Source organism: Natator depressus, chromosome 2 (assembly GCF_965152275.1).
Source record: "Natator depressus isolate rNatDep1 chromosome 2, rNatDep2.hap1, whole genome shotgun sequence".
Taxonomy (NCBI): Eukaryota; Metazoa; Chordata; order Testudines; family Cheloniidae; genus Natator; species Natator depressus.
The window spans coordinates 225,265,300-225,286,880 of NC_134235.1; the positions used below are offsets into that span (position 1 = coordinate 225,265,300).

The following is a 21,581-nucleotide window of genomic DNA, read 5'->3' on the forward strand; positions in this document are numbered from 1 at the left end:
TGATAAAGTCTCTCAAAGTACTAGTATAAACAAGAGAAGTATCTTAGAATAGCTGAATCCAAAGATCACACTTATTTTTATACCCCTACTATCTGCAAATATTGGCTCTGAAATGAACTACATATTGTAACAGAACTATTTCGGCTGACATGTCCATGATTCTATGGATAGATGTCATATACCTCTGGCACAATGACAATGCCTTTGACTAATCGTGGTTCTCAACCTGCAGCCCAATCAGCCCAGAGCTGCAGCACATGTGACATCCTCAGGGCCACACAGGTAGTACTGGATGCGGCCCACAACGGTAAATAGGTTGAGAACCACTGCTGTGCCAGGGTGACTTGCATATACAGTATTAACAACCACCTTTGTATTCTCTCCCCCCCACCCCACCAGCAGTTTTTTACATTTTCTTCCATCCTTAACATGATTCTTATAGCTATTTCAATAGCATTCATTAAATTTATTTTGCCCCTCCTGTGAGGTACTGAAATAAAAGAACAACAAAGAAGTATAAATATGCATTAAGAACAAAGAGCTACAAGGAAAATGCTAGCCTGTCATGAACTATCTATGATCACTCTCTGTTTTAAATGACTGACTGGTATACAGATACATGAAACCACTGCAATACACTGGTGGGAGTATGACTGTAAAGCCATTTAATCTCCCTTCAGTGAATTGCAATTAGATATATGCTGATTCACTATGAAAATCACCACCTGTACTATAGCTCTCAACCTCTCATGTTACCTAAAGTGAAATTGGCTATTTGTTACAAAGCACATTTCTGCAGCAGCATACAGCATCTAGAATGCTAACAGAAAGACTTTGTGAAAGACCATTTTCCTGGTCAACACTATGTTGTCACTTACTGGTGACAAGACTTTCCTGTTCCTCAAATACTTTTACTTGCAAGTCCATTTCTATCTATGGATGTTATATACCAGGAGTTTCAGTATTTGCTAATTAGTAGATTAAAATTTATTTTATTCTATTCTTCTGAGAAATATCTTACCACACAACAGAAAGGAGTAGAATCATAGAATATCAGAGTTGGAAGGGACCTCAGGAGGTCATCTAGTCCAACCCCCTGCTCAAAGCAGGACCAATCCCCAATTTTTGCCCCAGATCCCTAAATGGCCCCCTCAAGGATTGAGCTCACAACTCTGGGTTTAGCAGGCCAATGCTCAAACCACTGAGCTATCACTCCCCATTATTCACAGCCATTATTGTAATGGCACAGATCAAACAGATGTAAAAAAAAAAATCCATATGCTGTTCAGATCTGCAACAACTAAAAATGCCTATGCCCTGGTCTACACTAGGACTTTAGGTCGAATTTAGCAGCATTAAATCGATGTAAACCTGCACCCGTCCACACGATGAAGCCCTTTATTTCGACTTAAAGGGCTCTTAAAATCGATTTCCTTACTCCACCCCTGACAAGTGGATTAGCGCTTAAATCGGCCTTGCCGGGTCGAATTTGGGGTACTGTGGACACAATTCGACGGTATTGGCCTCCGGGAGCTATCCCAGAGTGCTCCATTTTGACCGCTCTGGACAGCACTCTCAACTCAGATGCACTGGCCAGGTAGACAGGAAAAGAACCGCGAACTTTTGAATCTCATTTCCTGTTTGGCCAGCGTGGCAAGCTGCAGGTGACCATGCAGAGCTCATCAGCAGAGGTGACCATGATGGAGTCTCAGAATCGCAAAAGAGCTCCAGCATGGACCGAACGGGAGGTACGGGATCTGATCGCTGTATGGGGAGAGGAATCTGTGCTATCAGAACTCCGTTCCAGTTTTCGAAATGCCAAAACCTTTGTCAAGATCTCCCAGGGCATGAAGGACAGAGGCCATAACAGGGACCCGAAGCAGTGCCACGTGAAACTGAAGGAGCTGAGGCAAGCCTACCAGAAAACCAGAGAGGCGAACGGCCGCTCCGGGTCAGAGCCCCAAACATGCCGCTTCTATGATGAGCTGCATGCCATTTTAGGGGGTTCAGCCACCACTACCCCAGCCGTGTTGTTTGACTCCTTCAATGGAGATGGAGGCAATACGGAAGCAGGTTTTGGGGACGAAGAAGATGATGATGATGACGAGGTTGTAGATAGCTCACAGCAAGCAAGCGGAGAAACCGGTTTTCCCGACAGCCAGGAACTGTTTCTCACCCTGGACCTGGAGCCAGTACCCCCTGAACCCACCCAAGGCTGCCTCCTGGACCCAGCAGGCGGAGAAGGGACCTCCGGTGAGTGTACCTTTTAAAATACTATACATGGTTTAAAAGCAAGCATGTGAAAGGATTACTTTGCCCTGGCATTCGCGGCTCTCCTGGATATACTCCCAAAGCCTTTGCAAAAGGTTTCTGGGGAGGGCAGACTTATTGCGTCCTTCATGGTAGGACACTTTACCACTCCAGGCCAGTAACACGTACTCGGGAATCATTGTACAACAAAGCATTGCAGTGTATGTTTGCTGGCGTTCAAGCAACATCCGTTCGTGTGTTATCCTCAGGAGAGTGAGACATAATCCATGGTCACCTGGTTGAAATAGGGTGCTTTTCTTCAGGGGACACTCAGAGGAGCCCATTCCTGCTGGGCTGTTTGCCTGCGGCTGAACAGAAATGTTCCCCGCTGTTAGCCACAGGGAGGGGGGAGGGTTGAGGGGGTAGCCACGCGGTGGGGGGAGGCAAAATGCGACCTTGTAACGAAAGCACATGTGCTATGTGTGTAATGTTAACAGCAAGGTTTACCCTGAAAGAGTGTAGCCAGTGTTTTATAAAATGTGTCTTTTTAAATACCGCTGTCCCTTTTCTTTTCTCCACCAGCTGCATGTGTTTCAATGATCACAGGATCTTCTCCTTCCCAGAGGCTAGTGAAGATTAGAAAGAAAAAAAAACGCACTCGAGATGAAATGTTCTCCGAGCTCATGCTGTCCTCCCACACTGACAGAGCACAGACGAATGCGTGGAGGCAAATAATGTCAGACTGCAGGAAAGCACAAAATGACCAGGAGGAGAGGTGGCGGGCTGAAGAGAGTAAGTGGCGGGCTGAAGAGAGTAAGTGGCGGGCTGAAGAGAGGGCTGAAGCTCGAATGTGGCAGCAGCGTGATGAGAGGAGGCAGGATTCAATGCTGAGGCTGCTGGAGGACCAAACCAGTATGCTCCAGTGTATGGTTGAGCTGCAGCAAAGGCAGCTGGAGCACAGACTGCCACTACAGCCCCTGTGTAACCAACCGCCCTCCTCCCCAAGTTCCATAGCCTCCACACCCAGATGCCCAAGAACGCGGTGGGGTGGCCACCGGCCAACCAGCCACTCCACCACAGAGGATTGCCCAAAAAAAAGAAGGCTGTCATTCAATAAATTTTAAAGTTGTAAACTTTTAAAGTGCTGTGTGGCATTTTCCTTCCCTCCTCCACCACCCCTCCTGGGCTACCTTGGTAGTCATCCCCCTATTTGTGTGATGAATGAATAAAGAATGCATGAATGTGAAGCAACAATGACTTTATTGCCTCTGCAAGCGGTGATCAAAGGGAGGAGGGGAGGGTGGTTAGCTTACAAGGAAGTAGAGTGAACCAAGGGGCGGGGGGTTTCATCAAGGAGAAACAAACAGAACTTTCACACCATAGCCTGGCCAGTCATGAAACTGGTTTTCAAAGCCTCTCTGATGCGTACCGCACCCTCCTGTGCTCTTCTAACCGCCCTGGTGTCTGGCTGCGCGTAACCAGCAGCCAGGCGATTTGCCTCAACCTCCCACCCCGCCATAAACGTCTCCCCCTTACTCTCACAGATATTGTGGAGCACACAGCAAGCAGTAATAACAGTGGGAATATTGGTTTTGCTGAGGTCTAAGCGAGTCAGTAAACTGCGCCAGCGCGCCTTTAAACGTCCAAATGCACATTCTACCACCATTCTGCACTTGCTCAGCCTGTAGTTGAACAGCTCCTGACTGCTGTCCAGGCTGCCTGTGTACGGCTTCATGAGCCATGGCATTAAGGGGTAGGCTGGGTCCCCAAGGATACATATAGGCATTTCAACATCACCAACAGTTATTTTCTGGTCTGGGAATAAAGTCCCTTCTTGAAGCTTTTGAAACAGACCAGAGTTCCTGAAGATGCGAGCGTCATGTACCTTTCCCGGCCATCCCACGTTGATGTTGGTGAAACGTCCCTTGTGATCCACCAGAGCTTGCAGCACTATTGAAAAGTACCCCTTGCGGTTTATGTACTCGCCGGCTTGGTGCTCCGGTGCCAAGATAGGGATATGGGTTCCGTCTATGGCCCCACCACAGTTAGGGAATCCCATTGCAGCAAAGCCATCCACTATGACCTGCACATTTCCCAGGGTCACTACCCTTGATATCAGCAGATCTTTGATTGCGTGGGCTACTTGCATCACAGCAGCCCCCACAGTAGATTTGCCCACTCCAAATTGATTCCCAACTGACCGGTAGCTGCCTGGCGTTGCAAGCTTCCACAGGGCTATCGCCACTCGCTTCTCAACTGTGAGGGCTGCTCTCATCTTGGTATTCATGCACTTCAGGGCAGGGGAAAGCAAGTCACAAAGTTCCATGAAAGTGCCCTTACGCATGCGAAAGTTTCGCAGCCACTGGGAATCGTCCCAGACCTGCAACACTATGCGGTCCCACCAGTCTGTGCTTGTTTCCCGAGCCCAGAATCGGCGTTCCACAGCATGAACCTGCCCCATTAGCACCATTATGCATGCATTGGCAGGGCCCATGCTTTCAGAGAAATCTGTGTCCATGTCCTGATCACTCACGTGACCGCGCTGACGTCGCCTCCTCGCCCGGTAGCGCTTTGCCAGGTTCTGGTGCTGCATATACTGCTGGATAATGCGTGTGGTGTTTAATGTGCTCCTAATTGCCAAAGTGAGCTGAGCGGACTCCATGCTTGCCTTGGTATGGCGTCCGCACAGAAAAAAGGCGCGGAATGATTGTCTGCCGTTGCTCTGACTGAGGGAGGGGCGACTGACGACACGGCTTACAGGGTTGGCTTCAGGGGGCTAAAATCCACAAAGGGGGTGGCTTTACATCAAGGAGTAGTTCAGGCAGGACTTCACGGAGGGTTCCAATAAGAAATGGTGCACCTAAGTTATTGTTCTTATTGGAACAAGGAGGTTAGCCTGGCCTCTGATTGATACATGGCTAGATCTACCTCGCTGCACCTTCTCTGTGCGTGACTGCAGTGTGACCTAGAGGAATGAGTCCCCTAGACAGGGGAGAAGGCAAATGAGTACAAAACAAATCTGGTCTATTTCTTGTTTTGATCCACTCCATCTATCTTTTACATCTTTGGCTAGCAGCAGACGGTGCAGAAGGACTGCATGCCATCCACATCTCATGGCTGCTCGGCAGAAGACGGTGCAATAGGACTGCTAGCAATCCATATTGCCTGCCTGCTCACCATAAGACGGTTCAATAGGACTGACTGCCGGACTAAAAAAAATGACCTGGTCAAGTCACTAAAAATTTAGTCCCTGCGCCCATGTCTGCCCAGGCGCTCCTGATCGACCTCACACAGGCGACCAGGAACACCTCGGACATGACGAGGACGGCTACCAGTCGTACTGTACCGTCTGCTGCCAGAAGGCAATGGGTTGCTGCTACTGTGTAGCAATGCCGTACCGCGTCTGCCAGCACCCAGGAGACATACGGTGACGGTTACCTGAGCGGGCTCCATGCTTGCGGTGGTATGGCGTCCGCACAGGTAACTCAGGAAAAAAGGCGCGAAACGATTGTCTGCCCTTGCCTTCACGGAGGGAGGGAGGGAACGGGGGCCGGACAATATGTACCCAGAACCACCCGCGACAATGTTTTAGCCCCATCAGGCATTGGGATCTCAACCCAGAATTCCAATGGGCAGCGGAGACTGCGGGAACTGTGGGATAGCTACCCACAGTGCAACGCTCCGGAAGTCGACTCTAGCCTCGGTACTGTGGAAGCACTCCGCCGAGTTAATGCACTTAATGCACTTCTGTGGGGACACACACACTCGAATATATAAAACTGATTTCTAAAAAACCGACTTCTATAAATTCGACCTTATTCCGTAGTGTAGACATACCCTATATGTTTTAGGAAATCACATAAACCATTTCTTCACTGTTTCCAGAGTAACATCCTACAGCAGAATTCTTCGCCATATTGCTTAAAATTCCAGTGCTGAAACTGGCATACCAAGTTGCACATAGTAAACTGAAACTGTTCCTACCTGTGACTGAAGCTGGAGGCAGGGAAAAGTTTCCAGGGCCCAGGCAACTTGCTCCTCATTTTCAGACAGTGTAACTGTACATGTACTATACACCAAAATGCCCCCTGGCTTTAGCAATTTCACTGCCTAGAAAGAGATTGTGGTTCAGCTTTCATGGTGTAACCATCTTCAATGCAGAATTACTTTGAACAGTATAGTAAGTTTTCTTAAAGGTTAATTATGATTTGCGTATTTATTTGGAACCTTTATGGTACAGTAGGTAAATGTAACACTTATTTAGGCCAGAATCTTTCTGTCTAGGACTCAGGCATCCTGTTAATTGTATAGACGTTTTGTCCCCTTCAAGGGATGCAATATAAGTTCTAACATTTCCAAGTTTACTTCTGGAAGAAAGATCAGTTTTTGTATTACAGAAGCCAACCAATTAGAAAGCCTTGCCTGCCCTATTAGCATTAGAGCTTGTGCATCTTCCTGGGCTGAGGGAAGTGACCTCTCTCCTCAAGATCTGTAGAACAGCCCTCTGGAAAGCTCTGTGTAACTCATCCAGATGTAGGTTGGATCTGTTTTCATCAGCTGAAGCCAAATGTGGACACAGAGTCTTTCGATCAATGACTGACAGTTGATGTTGTTCCCACATATTATGACACTATGATTATTAGTCCATCTTCTGCTGAAACTGGTGGAAGAAAAGGATTAGAAAAGAAAATGTAGTTTCCTATTACTTTACTGTACTTTAATTACACCAGTTCAAAGACAGAATGAAGAATCTTTACATATCTACAGATGTTCTAAGGCTGTAAGATTAATAGTACCTGACACATGACACAGTCTCCCTAGGAAAAGCAGAAGTCTTTTGAAAGAGAGGAAAATAACTGATCTTGTTTTGTAAATATCTGAAGGATTCTAGACAAGGATTTAAACTTTCCTTCCTCTCTTTGACTCAGTCAGCTGTGAATATGGAAAAACTGAGCTTAACACAACTTCTGTTTTCTCATCTTGTTCTGAGCAAGGCAGTATGCAATGGAGAGATCTAAAAGAAGAGGTGTCTTGAAAGTAGGAACCAGAGCACCAAGACTTCCTAGTATTCAATTGGTTCTGCTTACAGTCTATCCAAGACATGAGCATCCCTCAAGTGTAGACTAGTTTAAGATAAGAATACAAAAATGTGAAATCCCCGAACAGATTTGATGATACAGGAAATAGTACAGTTCTCTTCAACTTAAGAAGAGGTGAGTGGGTAAATCCATTGCAGTAGGGGGAATATCAACTGGTGTTTGAAATTTTTATCAGTGAGGCGTACTTGTCTACCAGAGGGTGCATTGCCTTTCAGGGGCAAGTCTGTGCCAAACACATTCCTACTCCAATCCCACCCCTTTTAGGTCAGGTATTCTGGGAACTATGGCTAGAAGCAGGGTCTGCTGGAAACGGGGGCAGGATATATAAGCAGAAGCATTTTCCAAATGAGAGAGAGACCAGGAATAATCTAATCTATTATACGTCTCTCTATGATAAGGAAGGAGCTGGAGAAGAGCACCAGCTTGCTGGTGGGGCTCACCCAGGATGGTATGGGTCTCTCTATGGTGAGGAAGAGTTGAAAGGAACAGAAGCTTGTTAAGGAGAGCTCTCCAGGGGCTGTACCAAGCTTGGTGATGATTCCCTGCTGAGAGGGAGCTACAAATGAGCCTAAATGGGGCAATGTGAATCAAGGAGCCTGTGACAGGACCTGAAAGGAGTCTTACAGACTATGCAGAAAACTCCTGGGGAGAGATGGAAGAAGTTATAGGACAAGACCTGGGGCAAGAACACAGCAGCATAGGCTTGAGACCTAGTTATTTAGAGGCCTTGGCTTACATAGAAGATGAGAGGAAAGCCCCTGCCCTTTCATTCTCTGATCAAGAGGAATGACCAGGGAAGACCCTGGAGAAAAGCTTTGTCTAGCTCAGGCTGAGCCCTGCACTAAGGGCTGGGGGAAGGCAAAGGTTCATCAGTGGTGCCAGTGCCCAGGACTGAAAGCCTGACCCAGGGAGCAGTAAAGAACTGGTGTAGATCCTACAATCAAAGGGAAGGAGTCAGCCCAGGAACAGGGAAGCATTATTTTAAAGGCGGCCTTCATTTCGGACTTTTATTTGCTCTGGATGGAAGACTTTTGTTCCTCTGGACAATACACCACAGCATCCAAGTACCAGAGAGCCAGGAGAAACTGAGGGACGACTGCATTCAGATGAGGTAAGCTGCACCCATGTAATCCTTAACTGTAAAACTATTTATGTGCAGTTTTCTTTACCTGCTTAATGATTCATACATACCATGCTGAAAAGCTTGCGTTGCAATGGCTGATAAGAAGTCACTTCTTTTAGAGTCCAGGAATAGGCCATATTTGGTCTCTGTCCCATCCCACTACAAGGAACATCAAGAAGAATTCGATCAAATGACTCTGCTGAGAATGGAGGGCCTTCTGCAAAAGGCAATTGACATCTTTAAAAACTGCAGCAAAACCAGTTAGTTATACATAACACACAGCCTTTGTTTCTCTTCTTGAGACTTCACCTGTAGATAGTGGCAAGCTGTCACTGATTGCCTGACATGAAGTGTTTGAGGGTTTGCGTTCTATATACTGTGTCTGCAAAACTGACCTAATCTACAGGAGCAACACAGCTAGTAATGACGGAGTAGATTTCATTCCTGAGAAGGAAGCATTTTACTTATCAATATCTTTACACCCCTGTGAACTTAAAACAATTTGAGATCAATCTTGGCTTTAGCATTTCTGAACCCTAATTTAATGTACTGAAAGTACAATATTAAAAAAAAAGTGCCAATGAAAACAGGACTTGGGTGGTAAGCTCTGCAATGAGACACAAGGTGGCTCCAAAAATTACAATAAGAATACTATTCAGAGTTGCTTGTGTGGAGGAAGGGAATTTGCAACTCGCTATCCTGAATCTGTCCTTCTCGTGAATCCTGCTGGGCTGTACAAGTTCTTACAATACCAGGAGTAGGGTGACTCCTCAGCTCAGGATCTCAGAGGCAAGAAAAACTGGTTCCCCATGTACATCTGGGAGTAGACAGTGAGGGAGAAAGTTGTGTCTACTCATGCCTACCAAAATTTCAATTTAGATCACAAGTGAAAATGAGTTGGTGGCTTCATCCTACAACTAGCCAGCCATATGCCAGCACTCCCCAAACTACTATATTTTGCAACTATCTGGCATGACTGGCAGCTGTTGCCCAGGCGAGACTGTGGACTAGAATACAGAGCATTTTGCAAGACTTAAGTGTAGAGATGTGTAGTAAATCCTGAATAGATTTTACATGTGCTATGCCTGGCTCTTTCCACTGCTGCTGCTTCCTCACCTGAAAAGCACTAAATACCACCTACTATAAAACATATATATATTTGTTGAAAAACTTTACGAAAATACTACATTTGACCTTGGAAATCAATCTGACTGTAAATTATGGGGGATTAACAAGGACTGCCCCACATGAGAAAAGTGCCTGAATTATACAACCAAACACTTAGTTTTGCGAGCTACTGACCTTTCTGAACTAGCAGGAAAAGGCAATTAACAGTTCCTTTTGGAAAAGATACAATTTAGTTTGCATAGCAAATGAAAAAGAATCAAAGACAAAATATACCATTTAAAATTTTTCATTTTGGGAACAGAACCAGAGTCATCAATACAGCAAGTCAGAAAAGCAAATGAAATAAAAATAATGCTCTAGGCTTCTGTAACACTTTCCATCTGTTTCTGTCAAATAGCTATACAAACATTAACAAACTAAGCTTCACTGTACTCTTGGGAGTTAAATATTAATATCCCTATTCTACAGATGGGAATTCAGAGGCACACAGAATCTAAGTGATCTGCCAAAGTCACTTAAGTGACAGAGCTAACAAAACCCCAAAAATTCAGAATGTGGGCTTAAATGCTATCATGAAGAAAGGCTTAATAGGCAGTCTCTCTGATATTATCTGGAGAAGGAATGAATGCCTCCTTAAGTACATTAGGCTGCAATAAGGACGGACAGTTAAGAGTTTTGCATGTGCACTACTGAGAAACTGATACTTGCAGAAGGATAGAAAGTAAAAGGATATCCACAGTGCTGAAGCACCCTGGGTATGTGCCAAAGTTTCAAGAACTTTGGATATTGTGGCAGAATTAACAGCACTAGCAAAAATAGGATTATCATTTTCTTTTAAAAGACAATATCAAAATTCTTAAAATCATTTACTTTACCTTGTCCATCTTCTCTCTTCCCGATGGCAAGTGCCTTAGTTCCATCACAGCAAAATGCTTTAATACAATTCAGCTGCAACAATGCTGCATTCTGCTTGATTTTTTTGACTTTGTTAGCTATCTTGTCCATGGCTATCACTTCACCCTGAAAAAGTGAAGCGTGCACCAAATGTAGTGGTTAAAATGATGAGTAGCTGCAGCAATACCTGTTATCTTTCATTTAAGCTCCAATTCATAACACACACATTTTTCTCTACTTTAAAAATAAATTCTGATGAGAAAATTTTAATCTAAGTTTTGTGGGGTCATTTAAATGAGAAGAAAAAATGAAAATAATTCATTCATAAACATTTTTCCTGTTTTCTGATCATCTCTACAATTGGTCAGAAAATGTTCATTGAATATTTGACTAAATATGGGGTGGGAAGGAAATCTGTAATGTTTTCATATTTATCAACCAGCTCCTGTGGTTTGAGGGTGGTAGAGTCTCTGGATTGAATTACAGTTACATATAATAAGAGGAACACTTTTTTCCTTATAAATCAAAAATATTTAATGTCTAAAAGTTGCAGATGAGCACTAAATTATGAAAATTGTTTCAGATGCAAAAACTATAAATGGAAGTAAATCAATGGCAAAGGCACATTGCTATATAGAAACTCTTCATCACCACACTGAAGCTCTACACTTGTAAATTTCATGGCTCTACCGACTGAATGCCTAATGCATGTTTGCAATTTTCCTATATTGAAGGGCTGGCCACCTCCCTAAGCGCCACACTGATTACTTCAAGCAGATGGTCCCATACAGCAAATTGTATGGCTTTTTAAAGTACACACAACTAACCACTGCAAAGCCCTACTGTGAATGCACAGATAGCGACTGAAGCGCATTCTACTGCAAATTGTAAGATCTATTTAACTCACCTCATATTTTATACGTAACTCTACTCCAGTCAAAAATGACAATTCAGCTAATAAATGTTACATGTTCTCTGAAATTACTAAAATAGATTCCCCACTCTCTCTCACGTAAAAGAACAATCTCATAGCCCTTTCCTTCAGACTGAAAATGTCTTGGTAGGGGCAAGTCCTTACTCCTCTCTCCCTATACTTTTTTTGGCAGGACAAAGTGCTTGTGTGTTTTTTCTCCTTTGTCTTCCTCCAACTGTTAAATTTCATGCATCCCTTTCACATAGACTTTCTCCTTTTGTCAGACATACAATTTTCATTAAGCCTTCCAACATTAAGCACTCACATTGCCTTCAGACCCTGTTGCATCTGATCCATTCTCCCACATCAATTACTAACCTTTTGTAATTGCTGTTCTTTAAGATGTGTTGCACGTGTCCATTCCACTCTTGGTGTGCATGCACCCTATGACAGGCATTGGAAATTTTTCCCTTAGTGGTACCTGTTTGGGCAGCTTGAGCACCTTCTGCTGCTGTGTTCCACTGCGTGATGGTAAAGGACCCATCTACCCCGAGCGCCCTCAGTTCCTTCTTGCCAGACAACTCCAATGCAGAGGGCTAAGTTAGTTGTCTGGGTAATATGAAAATTGGACACCACTTTAGAGAGAAATCTCAGATGAGAGCACGAGTACATCTTATCCTTAAAAAAGCTTGTATAAGGCAATTCAGATGTCAGTGCATGCATTTCGGCCACCCTCCTGACTAAAAGTGGTTTTCCTGATGGCTATCGCTTCAGAGACAGGTGCAGTAAGAAGCACATTGCTGAAGGGTCAAACAGTGGCCCTATGATTTTTCACAAAACTAGGTTCAAGTCCTAGGAGGGACAGGTTCTCTTATTTGAGGGTACAACTTTTCCTGGCCCTTCACAAATCTGAATGTCATATCACCAAAAAATCCAGAATGGTTATCCACATGAAGATGGAAAACCGATATTGTTGCCAGCTGAACTTTGATAAAAGAAATCGCCAACCCCTTCTGTTTTAGGTGCAATAGATAGTCCAGGACCTGCTGGATAGAGGACTACTTTGACGAGAGCAAATGGGAAAATGCCTCCGTTATGAACATAAGTAGCTCTGGTAGAGGACTTTCTACTATTTAACAACATATGTCGAACATGCTCTGAGCCAGACTGCTCCCTAGGATTTCGCCATGGAGCCTTCAAGCCATTAAATGAAGGGCTTGGATGAAGCAGCCGATCATGATCTTCGAGATCAAAGTCCAGGTGCAATGGGAGTGAAATTGGAGCTGCAAATCCAATAGAGTGGAGAACCAATGCTGTTGAGGCCATGTTGGGGCTATTAAAAACTGTTACTTTCTGTAACTGTGGTTCTTTGAGATGTAATGCAGATGTACAGTCCAGGTAGGTGTGCGCGTGCACCGGAGCCATAGATTTTTGGCTAGCAGTACCTGTAGGGGCGGGAGATACTCCTGCCTTGTGTCTGTAGCCCCTTCCCTTGCTATATGAGGCTGTGCCACCCCAACCTCCCTCTGTTCCTTCACGCCGAATATCCTGGGGAAGACTCCAATGGAGACAGGACAGGGGATGGGTCCTGGAATACATGTATGCATCACATCTTGAAGTAACTTTCCTCCTCGTCCTCCTCCATCATCTTCTCCTTCTCCTCCTTGCAGATGCAGACATGTATTCCAAGTAGATGACTAGCAAGCAGTACCCCCATCCAGAGGCGGAGCTCAGAATCTAAGTAAGGATCACAGGACCATTCAATGGTCTGTAAATGTATGGATGGATGACCATGTGGCCGCCCTACAAACATCCAATATGAAAAATGTAATTGAGGAACGCTACCAAAATTGCCCGTGCTCTCATTGAACATGCCGATATCTGCTGAGGAGGCACAGCCAATGTTATCTCATAGGCAGTCTTGATACAAGACGTTATCCACCTAGAGATGGTCTGTACAGAGACCACTTGTTCCTTCATGCAGTCTGCATATGATACGAACAGATGAGGCAAAGAAAAAGACTGTTCAGTCAAAAGGCTAGACAGGTCTAATGTATGGAGGTGTTGCTCCTCCGGGGAGGAATGTGGCTTGGGGAAAAATACCGGTAAACACACCACCTGGTTCAAATGACACAGACCATCCTGGATACAAACTTCGGGCGTGGCCAGAGCGTAACCTTGTCCCTGAAGAACTGTGTGCAAGGAAGCCCCGCCATCAGGGCCTGCAACTCACCCAACCACCTGATAGAGGTAATAGCTATCAAGAATTCCATTTTCTGAGACAGAAAGGGCAGCAGACAGGAAGCAAGGGGCTCGAATGGAGGCCCCATTAAAGCTGTGTTTGGTTCCCACAAGGGGACTGGAGGATGCAAGTGGAGAAGTACTTGCAGAAATCTTGTCACCATGGCATTGGAGAAAACAGATTTCCCTTGGATAGATGGATGAAACACCGTTATTTTCTGCCGAGTGCACTTTTACAGAACTGAGTGCTCAGCCCAATTCCTGAAGGTATAGCAAGTACTCCAAGATGTCCTGGATAGATGTCTCTGCCAGATGGGCCCCACAGGCCAAGGACCACATGGAAAACCTCTTCCACTTCACCAAGTAGGCTGTTTTAGTGTTCTTTCTCCTCGTTCAGCCATGCAGCAGCCATGCCACAAGGTGCAGGGAGCTCAACACCAGATGCCGTGTGCAGCCACAGTCCTGTATTAGAAGGTCGGAAAGGGGAGGAAGCGGATGGGAGGCTGAACTGACAGAGTGAGGGGGTCTAAGAACCAGCACCGTCTCAGCCACAGTGGGGTGATCAGGATGAGTCGGTTCAATCTGCCTTGAGCCTGAGATAAGAGGAAATGCGTACAGCAGGGTTGACTGCCAGTTGCAGTGGAAAGCGTCGGAGAGGGAGCTTGGGCTGAACCCCTCCTGAAAGCAGAATAGGTGACACTTCCTGTTTTTCCTCATCGCAAAGAGGTCAATCGTGGTGATACCATGTGTTGTGAAATCCATCCAAAGGACCTCTGCCTTCAAGGACCATTTGTGGCTTGGGGAGAAAAACCTGCTGAGATGATCCAGAAGGCAGTTCTGGACCCCTGCTAAATGGACAGCTATTGAGGTGATGTCTCCTTCGATGCAGAACCTCCACAAGTTAATCACCACCAGGCAGAGTGATCTGGAGTGGGCTCCCCCTTGTTTGTTCACACAGTACACTGCGGTGGTAGTCGGTGAGTATGTGAACCACTCAATGCCTGATATGGTTTCAGAAGGCACAATGTGTGTTGTGGATGGACTGAAGCTCTTGCACATTGATGTGGAATGTGGCCTCCTGTTTCGACCACAGGCTGTTCATCCTCATTGAGTCCAGATACACCCCTCAACACAGAAGGGATATAAGTCGGCAATCACTGACTTGGCTGGAGAAGGCTGAGCAAGGGAGACCCTTTTGCACACAGTGTGTGGGGACTCCAACCAGCGCAGGGACTCCAGGAGTGATGGAGAAAGGTGAACCAACCTGTCCAGGGAATGCAGAATAGGGCAATAAATTGTCCTGAGCCACATCAAATGGCAGAGGTGCTTAATGACTTCTTTGTTTCGGTTTTCTCCAAGGTTGGTGGTGATTGGACATCTAACATAGTGAATGCCAGTGAAAATGAGATAGGAACACAAGAGGCTAAAACAGGGAAAGAACAAGTTAAAAATTACTTAGACGAATTAGATGTCTTCAGGTCACCAGGGCCTGATGAAATGCATCCTAGAATACTCAATGAGCTGACTGAGGAGATATCTGAGCCATTAGCAATTATGTTTGAAAAGTCATTGAAGACAGGAAAGATTCCAGAAGACTGGAACAGGACAAAGATAGTGCCAATCTATAAAAAGGGAAATAAGGACAACCTGGGGAATTACAGACCAGTCAGCTTAACTTCTGTACCCAGAAAGATAACGGAGCAAATAATTAAGCAATCAATTTGCAAACATCTAGAAGATAATAAGGTGACAAGTAATAGTCAGCATGGATTTATCATGAACAAATCGTATCAAACCAACATGATAGCTTTCTTTCACAGGGTAACAAGCCTTGTGGATGGGGGGGGAAGCGGTAGACGTGGTATATCTTGACTTTAGTAAAGCTTTTGATACCGTCTCAAATGACCTTCTCATAAACAAACTAGGGGAAATGCAACCTAGATGGAACCATTATAAGGTGGGTGCATAACTGGTTGGAAAACCGTTCCCAGAGAGTAGTTATCAGTGGTCCACAGTCATGCTGGAAGGGCATAACGAGTGGGGTCCTGTAGGGTTCAATTCTGGGTCTGGTTCTGATCAATATCTTCATCAATGATTTAGATAATGGCATATAGAATACACTTATAAAGTTTGCGAAGGATACCGAGCTGGGAGGGGCTGGAAGTGCATTGGAGAATCAGATTCAAATTCAAAATGATCTGGACAAACTGGAGAAATGGTCTGAAGTAAATAGGATGAAATTCAATAAGGACAAGTGCAAAGTGCTCCTCTTAGGAAGGAACAATCAGCTGCACACAAACAAAATGGTAAATGACTGCCTAGGAAGGAGTACTGTGGAAAGGGATCTGGGGGTCATAGTGGATCACAAGCTAAATATGAGTCAACAGTGTAACACTGTTGCAAAAAAACAAACATCATTCTGGGATGTATTAGCAGGAGTGTTGTAAGCAAGACACAAGAAATAATTCTTCTGCTCTACTCTGCGCTGATTAGGCCTCCATTGGAGTATTGCGTCCAGTTCTGGGCACCACATTTCAGGAAAGATGTGGACAAACTGGAGAAAGTCCAGAGAAGAGCAACAAAAATGATTAAAGGTCTAGAAAACATGACCTATGAGGGAAGATTGAAAAAACTGGGTTTGTTTAGTCTGGAAAAGAGAAGACTGAGAGGGAACATGATAACAGTTCTCAAATACACAAAAGGTTATTACAAGGAGGAGGGAGAAAAATTGCTTTTCTTCACCTCTGAGGATAGGACAAGAAGCAATGGGCTTAAATTGCAGCAGGGGAGGTTTAGGTTGGACATTAGAACAAACTTCCTAACTCAGGGTGGTTAATCACTGGAATAAATTTCCTAGGGAAGTTGCAGAATCTCCATCATTGGAGATTTTTAAGAGCAGGATGGACAAACACCTGCCAGGGATGGTCTAGATAATACTTAGTCCTGCCATGAGTGCAGGGGACTGGACTAGATGATCTCTCTAGGTCCCTTCCAGTCCTATGATTCTATGAAGAGGGCAAAGATGCAATCTGGTGAGTTGGACCACTTGGATGCAAGCGGACATGTAATTCAGCAGGCTCAGCCAAACACGGATTGTTGTGGATGATTGTGATTGCAGACTGACAACTGTCTAATTGCCTAGAAAACGTTGGTCAGCAGGAACACCTTTGACCTCATGGAATCTGACAGGGCCCCAGTGAACTCTGTTTGCTCAGTGGAAGCCACTGAGTTGACTTCACAGTGTTTAGAACAAATCCCATGCGTTTGAGTAAATGTAGCATGGTGCTGATGTGGGCCAGAATCTCCTAATTGTAGCCGCCCTTCAGCAACCAGTCGCTAATGCAGGGGAAGATATGGATTCCCTTCTTCCTGAAATACACCATGACCAACACCATGGATTTGACAAGGACTTGGGGGTGGGAGAGAGAAGAAAGGCCAAACAGGAGAACAGTTTACAGAAAGTGACAATCTCCTATCATGAAGTGAAGAAACTTCCTGTGACTTGATAGAATGGCCACATGAAATTAAGTGTCTTGAAGGTCCAGAGCAGTGAACCAGTTCTGAGTTCTGCCCTTGGATTTTGGTATCCGGAAATACCAGGAGTAAACCCCATAACCCCAGTGTTTTGCGGAACCTCCTCCCCCACTTCCAACGCAAACAGAGAGCTGATCTCTGGGAAGAACAATGTCTTGTGAGAGGGGTCCCTGAAGACGGATGGGGAAGAGGGGTAGGGAGGGGGCGTGGAGAGGAACTGGATGGCATAACATGATCTGATGGTGTCTTGAACCCAGCTGTCAGAGGTAAATCGAGACCTGGGCATTGTAAAAGTGGGCCAGCCTATCCCCAAAGGAATGGGGGGACAACGAGGGAGAACCAACAACTGGAACAATGCTCTGGATCAGTGAGTCAAAATGGGCACTTAGCAGGCGCAGAGGGAAGGCACACAGACTGGCCAGGCCCTGAGCTTGACTGCTTCCTCTTGTGAGACCTGTCCTGCTTCACGGGGTAGTCTCTCTGTCTTGAGGGGAAGGGCTGCACAAAAGGATGCTGCAGCCTGTACAGCTGTTGTTGCTGAGCCCCACAGTGACATATATACCCCCAAAGACCTTTTGGTAGCCCTTGAATCCTTAAAAGATGCAGGGTTTCATCTGTCTTGTATTTCAACAGGTGAACCTTGTGTTTGGACAAGTCCTCGATTGCTTGCTGGACATCCAGAGCAATCCTTGAATTCTGAAGGCAGGAAGCCCTCTCCTCACAATAATTGCTGAGGCCATCACCTTGCCCAAAGTGCATGTAACATGAAGGGCAGACTGCAGAGATGTTTTGGCCACCAAGTAGCTTTCAGTGAAAAACATCCAAAATTTCTCACCAGAAGCCTTGGGCAATTGCTCCTCAAATCTGGCCACAGCCAACCAATTAAGAAAGCCATACCTGGCCAGCAATGCTTGCTGGCTTGCAATCCTCACCTGTAATGAAGAGGAGGTGTATATCTTTCTGCCCAAGAGGTCCAGGCACTTAAAGACTCTGTCCTTGGGGTTGGACTTGAACCTGCCCTGCTGGGCTTTGTCATTCACCACTGTGATCATCAGGGAGTTTGGGGCTAGATGGGAAAAAACACTCATATCCCTCCACAGGCACAAAATAGCGCTTCTCTAAGCACTTGACACTAGCGGTACAGAGGCTGGTGTAGCCCAAAAAGCTCTTGCAGGCTCAAGGAGCACCTTGTTAACTGGAAGAGCCACCCTCCCAGGGAGAGAGGGCTGTGTTTATGAGTATTCTCCTGCAGAAACGCTGCCTGAACATCTGACAGGGCCCTGGCAAACTGTTTGCTGAGTGGGAGCTGTCAAACTATTTTACCTTTTGCCTTGGACTTTATTGGTGCCACCACCAAGCATCTAACAGATATATAACCAGGAAAGAGCCCGCTTTGGAAACGTCTTTCCCCCCCAAATCCTCCCCAAACCTTACACCCCCTTTCCTGGGGAAGGCTTGATAAAAATCCTCACCAATTTGCATAGGTGAACACAGACCCAAACCCTTGGATCTTAACAAGGAAAAAGCAATCAGGTTCTTAAGAGAAGAATTTTAATTGAAGTAAAAATCACCTCTGTAAAATCAGGATGGTAAATACCTTACAGGGTAATCAGATTCAAAACACAGAGAATCCCTCTAGGCAAAACCTTAAGTTACAAAAAGACACAAAAACAGGAATATACATTCCATTCAGCACGACTTATTTTCTCAGCCATTTAAACAAAACAGAATCTAACGCATATCTAGCTAGATTACTTACTAAGTTCTAAGACTCCATTCCTGTTCTGTTCCCAGCAAAAGCATCACACAGAAGAGAGAACCTTTGTTTCTCCCCCTGCTCCAGCTTTGAAAGTATCTTGTCTCCTCATTGGTCATTTTGGTTAGGTGCCAGCGAGGTTATCCTCGCTTCTTAACCCTTTACACAGGTGAAAGGGTTTTTCCTCTGGCCAGGAGGGATTTTGAAGGTGTTTACCCTTCCCTTTATATTTATGACAGGAGCCAAGGTTGACTTCACTCTGCTTGAATATGGAGGAATGTGGCAACCCGGCATAAAAGGTCCTAGTATGCCTTGAAGTCCTGAGGGATAGAAAGGGAGGACAGACTAGGCAGCACCGCATTGTCCAGGGACAAGGACGAGGCTGTTGGCTCAGCTATAGATGGGTCCTGCTTCTGAGGTAGTCTCCAGATAGGGAAACTCCAGTGGCTTCACAGCAAAGGAAGCCATGGGTGTCTGGACTCACAACTGATCCGTAGCCACCAATGCTGTATGAGCAAGCAACCCCTCTTTTGACTTGGATGACAAATGAGACTTCTGGGAGCGAGGAGCTTCCCACTGAGCCCAAGGGGGCCACTGGTATGGGTAAAACATTGGTGGCCAGTAGGTGCCAGGCTAGAGGCCTCCATCCCGACCTCGGAGCGCATGCCATCTCTGGTAGCCGCACTGGTGAAGTGGAGTGGGAGGACAAGGATCCCAACTCTGAAACAGAAGAGTCCCAGGACTTTGGAGACACTGGGGGAATGACTCCAGAAGGAGCCAAAAAGCGAGCTGACTCATCCATGGCCCAGAATAGGGTCAGAATCGACACTCCTGATGTAGTCGGCACTACCAGTGCCAAAAACGTCAGTGAAGCAAGCAAGGTCTGTCCCAGTGCAAACAGTGGTAACACAGCATGTTGATATCGGGTGTGGTGAAAACCTCCACAGAACCAACTGTGGCGTTGAATGTTCTGGTGACAAGGAAAGGCCCAGTACTGAAGAACCTTTTACTACTTCTGGCGCTGGGTCCATACCAATCACCAGGAGGGGTGCTTTCTAGTGCAGTGCTGAAGGCCTGAAAGGTTCAGCAGCACGCTCTGACTGGGGGGCCATCGTGCTCACCAGCTTCACAAAGGCCTGGACCAGTGGCATAGATAGGATCGAAAGGTAGAGTACGTCTGCCACAGCCTGATACGCCCATGTCACAGACACTGTTGGTACTGGCATCATTCCCGTTGGTCCTGGACTCAGACACCTGGAGGCCAGAAATGGAGTGGACGATACAAGTGTCTGCCCTCCCTACCATGTACCAAAAGAGGGTCAGAAGTGCCCACACATCCCACATGCCAGAGTCGGTCCTGTGCTGGTTCATGCTCTTCTTAGGGGAGACAGAAGAGTCCCCCCAGGCCCTGGAATGCTCACCACTGCTCTTATGAGACCTCTTATTTGGTGCCAATGATAGAGAACAATTCTTGTACCTCTTCGGAGAACCCCTGCCCTAGAACAGGAGGCAGCAGCACTTTCCAAGCCAGAGTGTGATCTGCAACCCAAGGAAGGCCTCAGTACCAGGTCAGACGGCGTGGCCTATTCAAGGAGATGCCAATTAAGGCGAAGGTTCCGGATCACCCAAGTCCTCTTCTTGAATGATCTACAGATCAAACAGCGCTCTCTAAGGTGGGCTTCACCAAGACAGAGCAAGCACCTTGTGTGGGGGTCACTATAGGGAACTACCACTCCACATGAAAGGCAGTGCTTGAATGAGCACTACCGCTACCACTATGCTATACTCTATAACTTTTATACTAACACTAACTAAACTATTAACTATGTACAGCGAACTAGCCTAAGAGGATGAATTGCAAGGTTTTGAAAACAACCACCACACAGAGCTCCGACTGCAGCAGACAGGCCATGAAAAGGAAATGAGGGGGATCAGGGCAGTGCTGCCTCAAATAGCCAGAAACAGGTCTACAGACATGAGGCGCAACTACCACTCCTCTATGGGTACTACTAGGCAAAAGTCTCTGGCTCTGCTGTGTGAACACAGCTACTTGGAATACATGTCTGCATCGACTCAAAGAAGAAATATAACTTGGGCCTAGTCCAGCTTGCTCTTTAGCAGTGCTAAATTGGGTGATGGGGGGAAAACCATAGTACAGCTTGTTCCTCCAGGCTAGCAGGAAAGCGTCTGTGATGGAACTGGGACTGAGGCCTTGTAGGGAGCAAAACTATTGGCCATTTCCTGTTGGCCTTGTTTGAGAAGTCTATCTGAGAAGTCCCAAACTATTGGAAAATTCATCTGGCTGCAATCGGGCAGAGAGACACTTGGAAACTCTTAAATTATCTGTTTAGTTGGTCTGCCAACTCATTTTGCACTCCTGAAAAGTAAAAGGCTTGCAGATTGATTGAACTGGCAAAGCAAAAGTCCCATAGGTGAACTGGATCCTGACAAAGTAGGACAAGAGCAAGTTCCCCACCTGTTGAGGTAAAATATCACCACAGTGTTGTCTGTGAAAAGAAACAGGGTTTCCCCCTTAACATGCAACAGGAAGGCTTGACAGGAAAGGCGAACATCCCTTAGCTCTCTGACACTGATATGAAGAGAGAGATCCGTTGAAGACCACAACCCTTGAGTTTGGAGAGA

The 21,581-nt window shown here is 45.8% G+C and overlaps 2 protein-coding genes across 8 annotated transcripts in view; one reads left to right on the forward strand and one right to left on the reverse strand.

The window, feature by feature from the left end:
• The window catches only part of NSUN6 (NOP2/Sun RNA methyltransferase 6), a 60,936-nt gene that overhangs the window by 4,758 nt on the left and 34,597 nt on the right, over positions 1-21,581 (reverse strand). For all 7 annotated transcript variants that reach the window (XM_074946040.1, XM_074946036.1, XM_074946039.1 and 4 more), the window contains 3 exons: positions 10,476-10,620; positions 8,541-8,689; positions 6,235-6,360 (listed from right to left, as the gene is read on the reverse strand). In XM_074946040.1, coding sequence (XP_074802141.1) covers positions 6,235-6,360; positions 8,541-8,689; positions 10,476-10,620 — 420 coding nt within the window. The remainder of the gene's footprint in view (positions 1-6,234; positions 6,361-8,540; positions 8,690-10,475; positions 10,621-21,581) is intronic.
• LOC141983498 (uncharacterized) lies at positions 1,214-3,374 on the forward strand. Its single transcript, XM_074946699.1, has 2 exons — positions 1,214-2,253; positions 2,833-3,374. Exons 1-2 carry the CDS (start codon positions 1,671-1,673, stop codon positions 3,372-3,374), a joined length of 1,125 nt encoding a protein of 374 aa, XP_074802800.1. The 5' UTR covers positions 1,214-1,670.